The sequence below is a fragment of the Callospermophilus lateralis genome, chromosome 2 (genome assembly GCF_048772815.1).
Source record: "Callospermophilus lateralis isolate mCalLat2 chromosome 2, mCalLat2.hap1, whole genome shotgun sequence".
NCBI lineage: Eukaryota > Metazoa > Chordata > Mammalia > Rodentia > Sciuridae > Callospermophilus > Callospermophilus lateralis.
The window spans coordinates 124,529,301-124,546,110 of record NC_135306.1 but is presented as its reverse complement, the minus strand read 5'-3'; the positions used below and the strand labels follow the sequence as shown (position 1 = coordinate 124,546,110).

The 16,810-nt window shown below is 36.7% G+C and overlaps 1 protein-coding gene across 1 annotated transcript in view; it reads left to right on the top strand.

The window, feature by feature from the left end:
* Positions 1-16,442, top strand: part of Cep126 (centrosomal protein 126) — a 101,818-nt gene extending 85,376 nt beyond the window's left edge. Inside the window, exon 11 of the mRNA XM_076841923.2 lies at positions 16,248-16,442. Coding sequence (XP_076698038.2) covers positions 16,248-16,442 — 195 coding nt within the window. The remainder of the gene's footprint in view (positions 1-16,247) is intronic.
* The last annotated feature ends 368 nt before the right edge of the window (positions 16,443-16,810 follow it).

Below are 16,810 nucleotides of genomic sequence, written 5' to 3'. Positions count from 1 at the left end.
ATTTTCATTCCTTAGCATGGTATGTAAGACTCTTTATATTCCAAGTTCTCCATACTTTTTTAACATCTTTCCCGCCATACCAGTTTTACCAAACCACCTATAGGTCCCCAAATAAAACCTACTATTTCATACGTCTCTGCCTACACATATGCTATACTCTCAGTTTGAACTGGCTTCCCCTTGTGCCCTACTTAATCTACCCAGTAAATTTTTATTCATACTGTTCAGGTTGAACTTTCTCCATTTTGCCCTAATAATCCTATCTACCACCTCTTCTATACAAATTTTATTCTTGTACCCGAACTGACCTTATTTGCATACATATCACCTGTTCTCCTAACGCAAAAGCTCCTGGAACACAGACACTGTCATTCACTTGTATGTTCTTAGGAATTAAAATAGGGAACATAATGGCAGGTCAAAAAAACGAATAAAGGACAAAATATTCAGTCATTCAAAATTCCTTTCTACCCCTCAAAAAGAGGTATAATGGAATCACTCTTCCCCCTCAAAATTCAAAATACACCCACACAAACCCATTAAGTTTCAAAGTCCAGAAATAATCCTCTCTTTCAAGACTCTCCCCTCTGGATCTCTCCATTCTTTTTCATAAAAGGTAACACATGTTTGTAAAGGAGTAGTTTTATCAGCCTGTTACTTGCCTGTAGAATTTTGCATTTGCACAGTATTTTTTTATTTCATATTCTCTTTTTCGTTTCATTTCCTATTTTCCTTTTCATTCCAGGATGAAAGTTTCTGCTTATATAAAATTCTCATGAACCTTATGGGGTCTCCTGTGGTTGTGAGAGAATTTGCTCTTAGACAAGAGGTCTCTCTTAGATAGTCACTCCCCTGTTTTCAGCTTCTGCAGAGATAATTGAGGACATCTGAGTCATATACTTAATCTCTTTATAGCCTTTTTGTGACTAAATATTCTGACCTTTTGTTCTTTCTGTGGTATTAATAAAATGTTTTACAACCTCATCCAAGATTTTTTCTATCCTGACAGTGAATCTCAATTTTAGTATCATTTGCAATCCTGCAATCATCAAGTCATACTTCCATTTTCTTTATCTTTTTCTCTCTCTCAATCTAGCTCTTTCCTATGGCATTTTATTATAAGAAACACTTTGTTTGCAAATATCCACAAATATTCACAGTTAATGTCCAGTTTCATTGTTCTTAGTTCTGCTTTCCACATAATTGCAAAACACAATTCCCCTACATTTTCTGCCACTTTATAACAAATATCCCTTTTTCTCTAGTTTCCAATAACATGTTTCTCCTTTCCTCTTGAGCTTTACCAGCAGCATCTTTAACATTCATATTTCTACTAATAGTCTGTTCAAATCAGCCTAGGTTTTTGGCACCATGCTACTTAAAATTCTTCCAACTTCTGCCCACAGCCCAATTCCAAAGTCACTTTCTCATTCTTAGTTATTAATTTATAGCAGCACTCCATTTCCAGTAAAAATTCTGTTGTGTCTTATGGCCACAAATTTATTTGCTTTTAAAACATACATGAGGATTAGGATATAGCTCAAAGGTACATCATTTGCATATCATGCACAAGGCCCTGGGTTCTATCCCCAGCACTACAAAAAAAAACAAAAGTAAAAAAAAAAAAATAACACACATACAAATGTATTATAATTCTGAAGGTTAGAAGTCTGACACTGGTTTCCCTGGACTAAAATCAAAGTGTAAATAGGGATATGCTACTTTCTGGAAGCTCTAGGGGGAGAATTCCTTGTCTTTTCTAACTTTTATTAGAGGTCACCCATATTCTTTGATTTATGACTCTCTTCCTCTATCTTCAAATCTAAGATGAAAACCGCATATCACATCTCTTGACCTCTCTGCTTTCTCCTTCTGTGTGTGTGTGTATGTGTTTAGTGGTGGTTATACTGAGCTACATTCCTGTCTCCCTTTTCTAATTTTGAGGACCCTTATGATTACATTGGGACCCTCTGGATATCTCAGTATCTGTCTTAGTATCAACTGATTAGCGAACTTAATTTCATCGACAACCTATATTCCCTTTTGCCAAGTAACCTAACATATTCACAGGTTCTGGGGGTGAGGGGGTCATTATTCTGCCTACCACAGGGATATAAAATCAAAGGGATGGGGCTGGGGATGTGGCTCAAGTGGTAGCACGCTGGCCTGGCATGCGTGCGGCCCAGGTTCGATCCTCAACACCACATACAAACAAAGATGTTGTGTCCGCCAATAATAACTAAAAATAACTAAAAAAGTAAATATTAAAAATTCTCTCTCTCCCTCTCTCTTTAAAAAAAAAAAGTGTCCATCATTGTTTCTGAGCAATATTTAAAAAAAAAAAAGAGAGAGAGAGAGTGGAGCCATTTAAAAAAAAAATCAAAGGAATATTGAGGGACAGAGATTGCTAGTTGTGGTGGCCCCATTTTTTTTTTTTTTTTTGGTTTCCCCTTTTTTCCTTAGTAATAAAATCTGTTTTACAGATATCTAGCCACCAGGATAAAAACAGTGTTACCCAGCTCTCTTGCAACTAATGATGGCTATATGACTAAGTTTGAAACTGTGCCTTTAAAGAGAAGGGGTAAACACTCCTTTTCCTCCTTTTATCTCTTCCTTCTCTATGCTAGCTGGAATGCAGACTTTAATGTGTATCACTGTAGCATGCAGACACAGCTCATTGTTAAATCTTATGGAAAGCAAACTGGGAGAAACCTGGGCCCATGATAGCATTACATAACAGTCAACTTTTATGTGAACAAAGCATAAATTTCTATTTTATTTAGCTACTGTTATTTTGAATCCCGTTGAAAAAAACCTAACTTAAATCCTAGTTAACATATTTTTTAAAAGTGGGAGATAGGCCCTTCCTTCCTGTGATGTTATTCTTAGTCAACCTGACTCGATTGAGGAACACCTAAAAAATTAGTAAATCACAGTTCTGGGTATGTCATGAAGATGTTTCCAGAGATAATAGGCATGTGGGTCAGTGAACTGAGCAAAGACTCACCTAAACAGGAGTGGTGCCATTGCATAGGCATGGGGCCTGGATGAAACCAAAGGCAGAAGAAAGGGGAAACTCCACACGTGCTCATTTTTGCTGCTGTCACCATCCCCCATGAACATCAGACTCCAGATTATTCAACTTTTAAATGTGGAACTACACCAGCAATCCTCCAGTTAGCTTCTAGGCCTTTAGCCTTGGACTGGGGCTACATCATTCTTTGTCCTTGTGCTGATGCTCCAGATTCTTCAACTGTACAGCTATTGATTTCCCTGGCTCTCCAGCCTGCAGATGGCCATTGTGAACTATTGATCCTCTGATCATGTAAACCTATTTAATAAATTCCCTCTTAAAAATATACAGGGGCTGGGGATGTGGCACAAGCAGTAACACGCTCACCTGGCATGCGCGGGGCACTGGGTTTGATCCTCAGTACTACATAAAAATAAAATAAAGATGTTGTGTCCACCTAAAACTGAAAAATAAATGTTAAGAAAGTTCTCTCTCTCTCTCTCTCTCTCTCTCCCTCCCTCCTCTCTCTCTCTCTCTCTCTCTCTCTCTCTCTATATATATATATATATATATATATATATATATACACATAATCTAGGGGATGAGGCTATAGTTCAGTGGTAGAGTGCTTGCCTAGCATGCGTGAGGCACTGGGTTTGATTCTCAGCACCACATAAATAAGTAAACAATTAAAATAAAGACATTCTGTCCATCTACAACTACAAAAAAAAATTTTAAGAATATTGTTTAAAAAATTATATGTATACATATACACATACACACACACACACACACACACACACAATCTATTGATTGTGTTGTTCTAAATAACTCTGATTAGTATGCTTTCCTTCTGCTTTAGGTCTAAGTGTTTGCTTTTGAAATGGGCAAGTTCATGAAACCCAGGAAAAGCAGAACTAGTCCTGAACAGATGCTATTCTGACATTGATGATGGCACTTCATGCCACCTCAAAAGTCATTCTCTGGTAGCTGGAATTGACTACTATCCCTGCAAAGTGCTGGCTGCCATACAAGAAGAACATTACCAACAGGTCAAAGGTCAAATGTCTTTTGTAATAATATGTCATGCCCTCTTAAATAATACTGTGATCAACAGATGTCTTCAGAAACTCTGCACTTTTTTAATTTTAATATTTTTTAGTTGTCAATGAACCTTTATTTATTTATATGCAGTGCTGAGAATCAAACACAGGGCCTCACACATGCTAGGCCAACTCTGTACCACTGAGCCACAACCCCAGCCCAGAAACCCTGCTCTTAATGTAAGAGCAACTGGAGGCTAAGTTCAAGCCTAAAGAGAGGGACAAGATAGGCAAGAACAAGTGGTTCTTTTTATTGTTTTTTATTTCAATCATTTAACATAAAAATAAAAATCTTGTGGGGAAAAATAAAGTGGGAGATATTATAATGTTGTAACCATTCTTTAGCAATAGATGAACTCCCACCCAAAATTAGTTCAGATGTGGAGGCTGTTGATATCACATACACACACATAAAAAAAATGTTAACATATGAAAAATGTTATTTACATACATAATTCAAATCTCTAGGGCGGCAGATCAGGCTTCCCAAGCAGCTCTGAAATGGCTTAGGAGATCAAAGAAAGAAATCTGGCTTGGAGTTTTTAATTGTGATTAGAGGGTGTAGCCAGAATGAGAGTTCCCATATGCAAGCTGAAGAATCTACTTGTTTGAATCTTCTGCAGAGACAAAGGAAAAAGCATTTGGGCTCTCTTATCAGTATGCCCAGATGTGGAACAGAAGGGGGAATAAAGGGGTGAGGCTTAAAAGCTATCAAAGGTTAAAACAGCTATCAATGGTTAAAACATCAAAAAGTAGAATCAGGCCCCCGCACCAAAAACAAACAGAAAAATGGAGTCAGAACTAAGAATTTAGCCCAATGTTAGAATGCATGCTTAGCACACACAAGACCCTGAATTCAATCCCTAGTACTACAAAAAAATAAAATCTAAGTGGAATCAGATGCTTTATTACACACAGCATAATTATAGAAAATTATATAAAACTATCTACAGAACCTAAGTCTTTGTGTAGGTAATGGGGCTCTAGTGCAAGGAGAAAAGTTGGACTTACATAGAAGCACTGAGGAGGAAATACAAATAGATGGTAAAGAGGATCAAGGTCTAGCAAGGAGCGGTATCACACACCTGTAATCCCAGAGGCTTGGGAGGATAAGGCTGGAGGATTTTGAGTTCAAAGCCAGCCTCAGCAACTGCGAGGCTCTAAGCAACTCGGTGAGACCCTGTATATAAATAAAATACAAAATAGGGCTGGGATGTAGCTCAGTAGTTGAGTGCCCCTGAGTTCAATCCCTTGTACTTCCCCCAAAACATGGATCAAGTTCTAGCCTGCAGTGGTGAGGAATACCTGTGAAGTTGTAGATCTAAAATCCTCTCCCACTGAAAATGCTGGAAATTATAGGCAGTTTCTTCTTTGGACATTCTTTTCCTGAACTCCTTTTAGTTACAAATCTAACAATAAAATAGCAATGCTACATAATATTTAATGGTTAGTTATAGTCAAGTATATTTCTGGAACATATTTTGTTTTGCTTCTCATTTGCATTATGTAAATAGTCTTCCCATTCCTTTCATTCACAAAATATTAAGTACTATCTATGTGCCAAAAGCTTTGCTACTTCCAATAATACATTCATAAGGATAAAATAGTCAACATTGCTAAGGCTGGGATCCACATTTCCAGGTTAGAGTTGGTCAAAAGAGGAAGGTGGAAGTGGGCAGAGTCATGATTCTTGCAAGACCACCACGGCTAGTCACAGTGATGGATAGACACAGAGATGGCCTGCATTTCCCAGCTTGCCCTCACCCTTATCCACTCTACAGCAGCTTCCTGACTGTGGACCCAGTAACCCATCACTAGGTACTAGGCCACAGACTCACAGAAACAAGAGATTCACAAAAGCAGAATTTTCTCACATGTAGCAGTTTCCATGGATTTCTCCAGCAAGCTCTCTTTTCATGGTTTCACTTAAGTGAGGCATGCTTTGGTGATCAAATTTCTCTACAAGGTCTGATTTGCCTACCCACACAAGTTATTCATGCAACCTCCTTGGTAATTGTTTCTCTGATCCTGACTGACATTCCTCAGTAGAGAAGTCTAGATTTTCATTCCTTACCCCATGCTAATGCACCAGTTCTCCCTTTCCAGGCCATACTCCCAGATCTTCTTATATTTAGTAAAATATAATCCCTATAGTATATACCTTAGTCCCATAACTCTTTTAATGGCTTGTTTTTCCTGACCAATATATTCTGATGGAGGTGACACAGAATGAAGCACTCACTTAAAAATTAGTGTGAAGTGTTAACTTTCCCAATCATATGAGTATATAGGAAATAAGGTCAATTCTAAATTGTTTTTTATTTTTTTATCTTAATAAGGTATATATGACAGTAGAATGCATTTTGATTCATTGTACATAATTGCAGTACAACTTTACATATCTGTGGTTGTACACGATGTAGCATCACACCATATGTGCAGTCATACATGTACCTAGGGTAATGATGTCCATCTCAATCCACCATCTTTCCTACCCCGATGACCTCCTCCCCACTCCTCCCACTCCTTTGCCCCATCAAGTTCCTCCATTTTTCCCATCCCCCCCATTATGGATTAGCATCCACTTATCAGAGAGAATATTCAGCCTTTGGTTTTGGGGGATTGGCTTACTTCACTTAGAATGATATTCTCCAACTCCATTCATTTATCTACAAATGCCATAATTCTTCCTTAATGCTGAGTAATATTCTATTGTGTATGTATACCACATTTTCTTTATCCATTCATCTACTGAAGGGCATCTAGGTTGGTTCCACAATTTAGCTATCGTGAATTGATCTGCTATAAACATTGATGTGGCTGTATCATGTAGTATGCTAATTTTAAGTCCTTTGGGTATAAACTGAGGAGTGGGATAGCTGGAACAAATGGTTGTTCCATTCCAAGTTTTCTAAGGAATCTCTATACTGCTTTCCAGATTAGTTGCACCAATTTGCAGTCCCACCAGCAACGAATGAGTGTGCCTTATCCCCCACATCCTCATCAGCACTTATTGTTGTCTGCATTCTTGATAACTGCCATTCTGACTGGTGTGAGATGAAATCTTAGAATAATTTTGATTTGCATTTCTCTAATTGCTAGAGATGTAGAACTTTTTTATGTATTTTTTAATCGAATGTATATCTTCTGATAAGTGTCTGTTTAGCTCCTTAGCCCATTTATGACAGGGTTGTTTGTGTTTTTGATGTTAATTCTTTTGAGTTCTATGTATATCCTGGAGATTAGTGCTCTATCTGTTGTGCGTGTGGCAAAAATTTACTCCGAAAATGTACCCAAGGCCAACGTCATTCTAAGTGGAGAAAAATTGGAAGTATTCTCTCTAAAAACTGGAACAAGATAGGGAATGCCCTCTTTCACCATTTCTATTAAACATAGTCCTTGAAACCCTAATCAGAGCAATTAGACAGATGAAAGAAATTAAAGGGATCTGAATAGGAAAAGAAGAACTCAAATTATCATTATTTGCTGAAGACATGATCCTATACTTAGAGGATCCAAAAAACTCCACATGCCATAAAACTTCTAAAATTAATTAATGAATTTATCAAAGTAGAGGGATATAAAATCAATACCCATAAATCAAATGCATTTCTGTATATCAGTGATGAATACTCTGAAAGAGAAATTAGGAAAACTATCCCCATTTACAAGAGCCTCAAAAAAAAATACTTGGGAATCAACAAAAGAGGTGAAAGACCTCTGCAATGAAAACTAAAGAAAGAAATTGAAGAAGACCTGAGAAGATGGAAAGATCTCCCACGCTTTTGAATAGGCAAAATTAATTTTGTCAAAATGGCCTTACTACCCAAAGTGCTATACACTCAATGTGATTCCAATTAAAATCCTGTCATCATTTCTTATATAAATAGTCTTAGCAAGAAGACTGAAGCAGGAGGCATGACAATACCAGACCTTAAACTATACTACAAAGATAGTAGCAAAAACAGTATGGTATTGTCACCAAAATAGACATGTAGACCAATGGTACAGAAGACACAGAGACAAACCCATATAAATACAGTTATCTCATTTTAGACAAAGGCACCAAAAACATACATTGGAGAAAAGATAGCCTCTTTAACAAATGGTGCTGGAAAAACTGAAAATCCATATGCAACAAAATGAAATCAAACCCCTATCTCTCACCAGGCACAAAGTGGATCAAGAACCTAGGAATTAAACCAGAACCCTATGTCTAATAAAAGAAAAAGTAGGCCCCAATCTCCATCCATATTGGATTAGGCCCCTACTTCCTTAATAACTATAACATAGTTATAACATAAAAATTAATATCAAGAAGAATAAATGGGATGGATTCAAACTAAAAAGTTTCTTAGCAAAATAAACAAACAGTGAGGTGAATAGACAGCCTACAGCTTGGAAGCAAATTTTTACCACCTGCACATCAGACAGAGCACTAATCTCTAGGGTATATAAAGAACTCAAAAAGCTAAACACCAAAAAAAGAAATAATCCAATCAATAAATGGGCCAAGGAGCTGAACAGACAGTTCTCAGAAGAGGATATACAATCAACAAATATATAAAAAAAATCAACATCTCTAGCAATTAGAGAAATGCAAATCAAAATTACTCTTAAGATTTTATCTTAAGATTTCATCTCTAGTCAGAATGGCAGCTATTAAGAATATAAACAACAATAAGTGTTGGTGAGGATGTGGAAAAAAAGGCACACTCATACATTTCTGGTGAGACTGTAAAAGGGTGCAGACCCTATGGAAAGAAATATGGAGATTCCTTGGAAATTATTCCTTGGAACCACCTTTTGACCCAGCTATCCCAGTCCTCGATCTATACCCAAAGGACTTAAAAATAGCATACTATAGAGACACAGCCACATCAATGTTTATAGCAGCACAATTCACAATAGCTAAACTGTGGAACCAACCTAGATGCCATTCAGTACATTAATGGATAAAGAAAATGTGGTGTATATACACCATAGAATATTACTCAACAATAAAAAAGAACAAGATCATGGCATTTGCAGGTTAATGGATGGAGTTGGAGAATATCATGCTAAGTGAAGTTAGCCAATCCCAAAAAAACAAATGCAAAATGTTTTCTCTGATATAAGAGGCTGATTCATAGTGGGGTTGGGAGGGGGAGCATGGGAAGATTAAACGAATTCTACATAGGGCAAAGGGGAGAGCGGGGAAAGGAGGGGGCAAGGGGGTAAAAAATATGGTGGAATGAGATGAACTTCATTACCCTAAGTACATGTATGAAGACATAAATGGTGTGACTATACTCTGTATACAACCAAAGATATGAGAAATTGTGCTCTATATGTGTAATATGAATTGTAATACATTCTGTCATATATAACAAATTAGAATAAAAATTTTAAAAAATAAAAAGTTTTAAAATATAATTTATAAAATTACATTTCAATGGGAATAAGCAGGCCAAAAGCACTGTGCCGTGTTGTTTGTAAAACATTTCAGCACCTCAGATAAGCACTCATTTATTTAAAAAAAAAAAAAAGTATTTGTACTTATTCACTAGTGCAAATATACGCAAGCAGGATTCTGCATGCCAAACCAATTTCACAGTTAAGAATCCCTAACTTCCACATCTTTTACTTATATATTAAAGAATGCCTTTACAAAAGATAGTTAAATCCAAAGTCAGTAAAAGCCAAAAACAAAAATTCTAGTGACTAGTAAAACAAAGCAATATTTGTATTTTATCGTATTTGTATATTATGACATTGTCCTTTTGTGAAACTATGCTATAACCAGAATTCTTGGGAAATATTGTCCAGAACCCCTCCAGAGAAGGATATTAGAATGTGTGATCCAAAATGTGTTCATTAAAAGTGACAAAAGTGGGAAGACAAAGAACAGAAATTCTGGAAAAGAACAGCATTTTGTTTGCTATTAAAGTGAAAACTGGGAGGCAGAGCAAGATAGATAGTGGCTAAGAGCCTCTGGTGATCCTCTCTCCACAGGCACACCAATCTTCATTCACAAGAGTTAAGGAAATCAAATAAAATATCTGTTTTTAGTATAACCAAATGAAAAGGCTATTGAAGAAGGAAAGAAGGGGAAATTTTGCCACAGTGAAATAAAACTACAACTCAATAACAAGGAAAAACTTGGAAACTACAAAAACATATGAAAATTAAATAACTTACTTTTGAACAATGATTCAAGAAAGAAATCAAGATGGAAATTTTTTAATGTTTTAAACCAAATAAAAATGGACCTAAAATATACCAAAACCTATGGTACTAAGAGGGAAGTTTATATTAACCAATGTACATATCAATAAAAAGCAGAGTCATTGCATGTAATAGAAGAAACGGTAGGCCATAATCTTCATCATGTAGGATTAGGCCCCAACTTCCTTAATAAGATTCCTATAGCACAAGAATTAAAACCAAGAATCAATAAATGGGATGGAATCAAACTAAAAAGTTTCTTTTCAGCAAAAGAAACAATCTGTGAGTGAACAGAGAGAGCCTACATCCTGGGAGCAAGTTTTTACCCCTCACACATCAGATAGAGCACTAATCTCTAGGATATATAAAGAACTCAAAAAGCTAAACACCGAAAAAAATAACCTAAACAACAAATGGGCCAAGGATCTGAACAGACACTTCTCAGAAGAGGATATACAATCAACAAATATATGAAAAAATGCTCATTGTCTCTAGCAATCAGAGAAATGCAAATCAAAACCATTCTAAGATATCTCACTCCAGTCAGAATGGCAGCTATTATGAAGACAAACAACAATTAAGTATATTGGCGAGGATGTGGGAGAAGAGGTACACTCATACACTGCTGATGGGACTGCAAATTGGTGCAGCCAATATGGAAAGCAGTCTGGAGATTCCTTGGAAATGTGGGAATGGAACCACCATTTGACCCAGCTATTCCTCTCCTCGGACTTTACCCCAAAGGACTTAAAAACAGCATACTACAGGGACACAGCCACATCAATGTTTATAGCAGCACAATAGCTAAACTGTGGAGCCAACCTAGATGTCCTTTAGTGGATGAATGGATAAAAAAAAAAAAAATGTGGCATATATACACAATGGAATTTTACTCAGCATTAAAAAAGAACAAAACCATGGCACTTGCAGGTAAATGGATGGCCTTGGAGAAGATAATGCTAAGTGAAGTAAGCCAATCCCAAGAAAACAAATGCTGAAAGTTTTCTCTGATATAAGGAGGTTGACTCTTAGTGAGGTAGGGAGGGGGAACGTGGGAGGAATAGATGAATTCTAGAAAGGGAAGAGGGGTGGGAAGGAAAGGGGAGGGGGCAGGGGATTAGCAAGGATGTGGAATGTGATGGACATCATTATACAAAGTACATGTATGAAGACATGAATTGGGTGTCAACATACTTTATATACAAACAGAGATACAAAAATTGTGACATGTATGTGTATTAAGAATTGTAATGCAAAAAAAAAGTACATGTATAAAGGCAAAAAAAGAGAATAGCATTATCTTAAATTAGGTAGAGGGAAGTGAAAGGAGGGGAAGGCAGGGGATGTGGGGATAAGAAAGATAAGAGAATGAAACAGACATTATTACTTTATGTATATATGTGACTGTATGACCAATATGGTTCTACAATATGTATTCTCAGAAAAATGAGAAATTACATCCCATCTGTTTATGATATATCAAAGTATATAAGTGCATTCTACTGTCATGTATAACTAATTAAAACAAATGAAAAAATTAAAAAAAAAAAAAAAAGCAGAGTCAGGTGAGCTGGCAAGCACCTGTAATTTCAGGGACTCAGGAGGCTGAGGCAAGAGGATCACAAGTTCAAGGCCAGCCTGTACAACTTAGCAAAACACTGTCCCAAAATTAAAAAATAAAATAAAATAAAAAGGGCTGGGGATCTTGCTTGGTGGTAGGATGCACTTCATTTAATCCCTAGTACCAAAACAACAACAACAAAAAAATTCAAACAACCTATCACTATATTACAAGGACGGAGAAAACAATAACAAACCAAACCCAAAACTCTTAGGAAGGAGGAAAAAAATAAACATCAGAGCAGAATTAAGTGAAATGGAAACTAAAACACAAAATATCAACAAAACAAAAAGTTGGTTCTTTGATAAGATAGATAAACCCCTCCCTAGAATAACCAAGAAAAAGAGAAGACTCAAATAAAACCAGAGATGAAGCCAGGTGTGATGGTACACGCCTACATTCCCAGCAACTTAGAAGGCTGAGACAGGAAGATCACAAGTTCGAAGATAGCTTTGGCAATTTAATGAGACTCTATCTTAAAATAAAATTGAAAAAAAAGGGGTGTGTAGTTCAGTGGGAGCGTGCTTGCCTGGCATGTGTGAGGCCCTGAATTCAATCGCCAGCACAAGAAGAAGGAAGAGAAGAAGCAGCACATACTGAACTTTTGCACACTGTTAACAGGAATGTAAATTAGTGCAGTCATTATGGAAAACAGTATGGAATGTCCTCAAAGAATCAAAATAAAATTGTTGTTTTCCTGCAATCTCACTATTATGTATATATTCTAAAGAAATGAAATCAGTATGTCAAAGAAATACCTGCACCTGCCATGTTCAATTCAGTGCACTGTTCAGAATAGTCAAGAACTGGAAAAACCTAAGTGTTCACCAAATGATGAATAGATAAATTAAAATGTGCTACACATACACAATGAAATACCATCCAGTCATAAAATGAAACCCCGTTATTTACAACAACATGGATGAAACCAGAGAACATTGTGAAATCAGCCAGTCATAGAAGACAAGTACCACCTAATATATCTCTAAAAAAGCTGATGTCATAAAAATTGAAAGTAGAATGGTGGTTACCAGAGAATGGAAAGAGTAGAAGGGAGGGAAGGATAAGGAGAGGTTGATTGATAGGTACTAAGTCACAGATAGGAGCAAGTAGTATGAGTGTTATTACACAGTAGGATAACTGTAGATAACAATAATGTACTGTACATCTCAAACAACTAAAAGAAAGGACTTTGAAAGTTTTATCCATAAAGAAATTATAAATATTTGAAGGGATAGATATAACTTAATTTGAACATTATGCAATGCATACATACATCAAAACCTTACACATTACCCCCACTAATATGTATAATGTTTGTTTCAATGTATCAGCCAAAAATAAATTCAAATTTTAAAAAAGTGAAAACTGAGAATGTAATTAAATGTACGTACCATGCTTTAATAACATAAGAAGGAAAAATGGGTTTATACACTTAATCTTCAAGTTCTAAGAAATAGAGTCTTCTTTCCAATTTGAAGAGGTAAATTTAGAGGAAATCAAAGAAAATATCACTTTCCCCAATTAATATACTTATAAAACTCATTATAAAATAGTAATCTCATGGGCAAAAGATATCAAATAATGGGAAAAAGTTTAGACTCATTTGTGAGAAGCAGAAATTTTAATAACTGGTGAGAAAAACAAACTTCATCTTTAAAATTGGCATCTGGAATGATTTTAACATGGCCTCATTTTATATCCATGTTGTCAATAAAATGCACACACACACACACACACACACACACATACACACACACACACACACATATATATATATGTATATATATACTATATATATTTTTTTAAAGTTGTTTTAAAATTGCTAAAGTCTGTATAAGACCCATACAATAAGGCATTGTGGGGGGTGGGACTATATATAAGTGTACACACACATTTGTATTGTGACATATTAGTATATTAGTAGATTTTGTTGATTTCATGTAATTTTATCATTTTCAATAAAAAACACTCATTAAATGTGTAATTAAGTATGGTTTAATTTTTATATCACTTTTTTTTACAACTAAAACTCCAAAAAATGTGTTCTTGTATCTGTTTTGACATTAAGAAAACTAGCTCTTATTCGCCACAATACATGTACTAATTTGCTTAATTTTAATACAGGCACATGAAAAGTTGTTTCAAAATTGCTACAGCCATATATCTATGAGAATCAAATTTACTAGCAAAAGTACCATGTTATATTTTCATTTTTCTTGATTCTAGCCAAGTTAATTCAATCAATACACTGTTTTCCCAGATTACCAGATTACCAATTTGGGCTGGGGATACAGCACAGTTGGTAGAGTGCTTGTCTTGCATGCACAAAGCCCTGGATTCAAACCCCAGCACCAAATAAAAAAAAGAACCAAAATTACCAAGTTCAACTTCTTCTTCACTACCTCCTTCAGTATGACTTTAATCACTAATTTTTATACAACCAGATTCATTTATCTAATCTTCATTCCATGTCGGATTTCTCCAGCAACCTGGTTGACATTTTTATTTGCATACAATAAAATCCCCTCTTTGTGTAATACAATTCTCTGAGGGCTGACAAGTACATTGAGTTGCATATCAACTTGTACATTCCTGAGCACAACTGATCTGGGTTTTGTGTCTAAAGTTTTGTCTTTTCCAGGAAAAGAAACTGCTGAAATAAAATCTGTGGATACTGAGCTCTTAGCAGAGCCCTTGCCTAACATGTGCAAGCCCTGGGTTTGATCTCCAGCACTACATAAATAAATAAATAACCTAACAAACAAACCTGTGAGACTGGATTGAAGTTAGAGTATCTTCTTTTTTTTTTTTTTTTTTGGATATACACTGTTTAATAAAAAGCATCAATAAACTTTGTTTGCCATCATTTCCAAGATCACATGAAACATGTCTCATTTCATTGTAAAAGAAAAATGTTTTGAGAGTGTTCACTTTGATATTTCTTTCAAAAGTCACAGCTAGACAAAACCGTAAGAGTAGACAAAGAAAAACTACATTCCATAATAGCAGGAAAATAATGAAAGCAGATTTTATGCTGAAAAATTTTGCTCTTGTTGTAATTGGTATATTAAATGTGAAATTTGTATGTTACATCTAATTTTTCAGAAATATTGTTGGATGGAGAATAAGATGCATCTTAGTGATCTGCATGCACACATACTCAGGTACACATACATACACACATACTCACACTATAATAAAGAATATATGTGTGTATTGATTCTCATTCTCCTGAGATGTGAGTATATCACTCTTCTTTCAATTTGGGAGTGACAATGGAGAAACATGTAAGAATTGTGCAAAAGCCTACAATTTACATGTTCTTCCTGACATCAGGGGTTTTCCTATTCGTTATCCAATAAAGCTAGTGGCTGGATGCACTGGAGTCTCTGCTCATGAGCAGAAAGGGGCAGAGAGCTGGGAAACCCCCAGCAACCATTGCACCAACCTTTACCAAGAGCCAGTGGGGATTATAGATAACAGTCACACAAATCTGAAAAATGCAGGAAAGTGTGCAAAAAAATACAAAGGTGCTCACCAGGAGGAGGATGGTTTTAGTGATTCTGGACTCAGGGGAGGACTTGAGGAAGCTGTTCTTATGAAGGTGCTGCATTCTCTGCTGGTCCCTGTGCAGGATGAGCACCATGGAGCTGCTGGCCCAGAGCATGAGCCACACACACAGGAAATATGGAACTGTTACTAATGCTGCATGCAAAGATCATAAGATTATGTCAGAATCAACAGCAAAACAGTATCCAGGATGTCTCAGGCTTGTGGCATTATTGCTGCTCTTTTTTCTAGTCATAGATGAAATAATAATAATATTTATAAACAGGTACAGAATCCAGCTCAGGTATATGGAGAAGCCAATGTACTTAGGAACTTTCACTTTAAGCTCTGAACAGCTGGAATCCTCAGGACTAATCTTCATGGCCTGGAAGACACTCAGGTGGCAGGTGCTGCCAATGGACATACCCCTGCCCACCCTAAGATTTTATTTTCACTGGAAGGTTTTAATGAGGTTCGTATGACTAGTCAAGGCAGGAAATGTGTATAAATCCTTGTTGTGAAGCCAGCACATGGTGATTCATCTTCATGACATGAGGCAGGTGCTGAGATGACTTTGCTGATGACCAGAACTTGTGCACACAGATGTTAAGCCTCTGTCCAGATTCATACTCTGATCAGGTGTACAGAGGGGTCTTGAACCTGGCTGACCAGATTCTTAATGGGTCTCTTCTCATAGATGCTGTTCTCAGACTCACACTGAGTCACTCACCAGGCTCTTCTTCTCTGCCAGGCTGGTGACTTCAGTGCAAAGGCCTCTCTGACCAAGATGTGGGCTGCAGGGAGGCGGCCAGCTTCTGAAATATGGGTCTGTGACTCTATGACCTCACCTCCCCTGGGACCTGCAATTATCACTGTGCCAGCAGCAGCAATGGTTGTGCAGGCTGGGGGAGCTGAGGACACTGCTGAAAACTTTCTCCCCAGGTGACACTTATGAAAAACAATTTTAAACTTTCTTCATAACACGTCTTCAGAGGATATTCTAGTGTTTGAAGAGACTCTTAACTTATCCATGATCCTGGGAGACCAACAGGGTGTCACTTGGACGGGTTGGGAAATACTGTGGTCTGTCATATGAAGGGCTGGCAGTGAGCTTTGCATGTCTCATATTATTTCTTCCTTCCTGGGAAGAGTTCTACCCCCAAATCTAGTTGCTCCCTTTAAACCAAGCTCTGGGATGGCTCCTCATGCACTATGCCCCATGCAAGGATCTCCTTGCAATATCTGTTAAAATTTGTTCTCCCAACTGGAAGCAGCCTATTCTAAATAGCTGGAGCAGGTCCTGCTAGACATAAT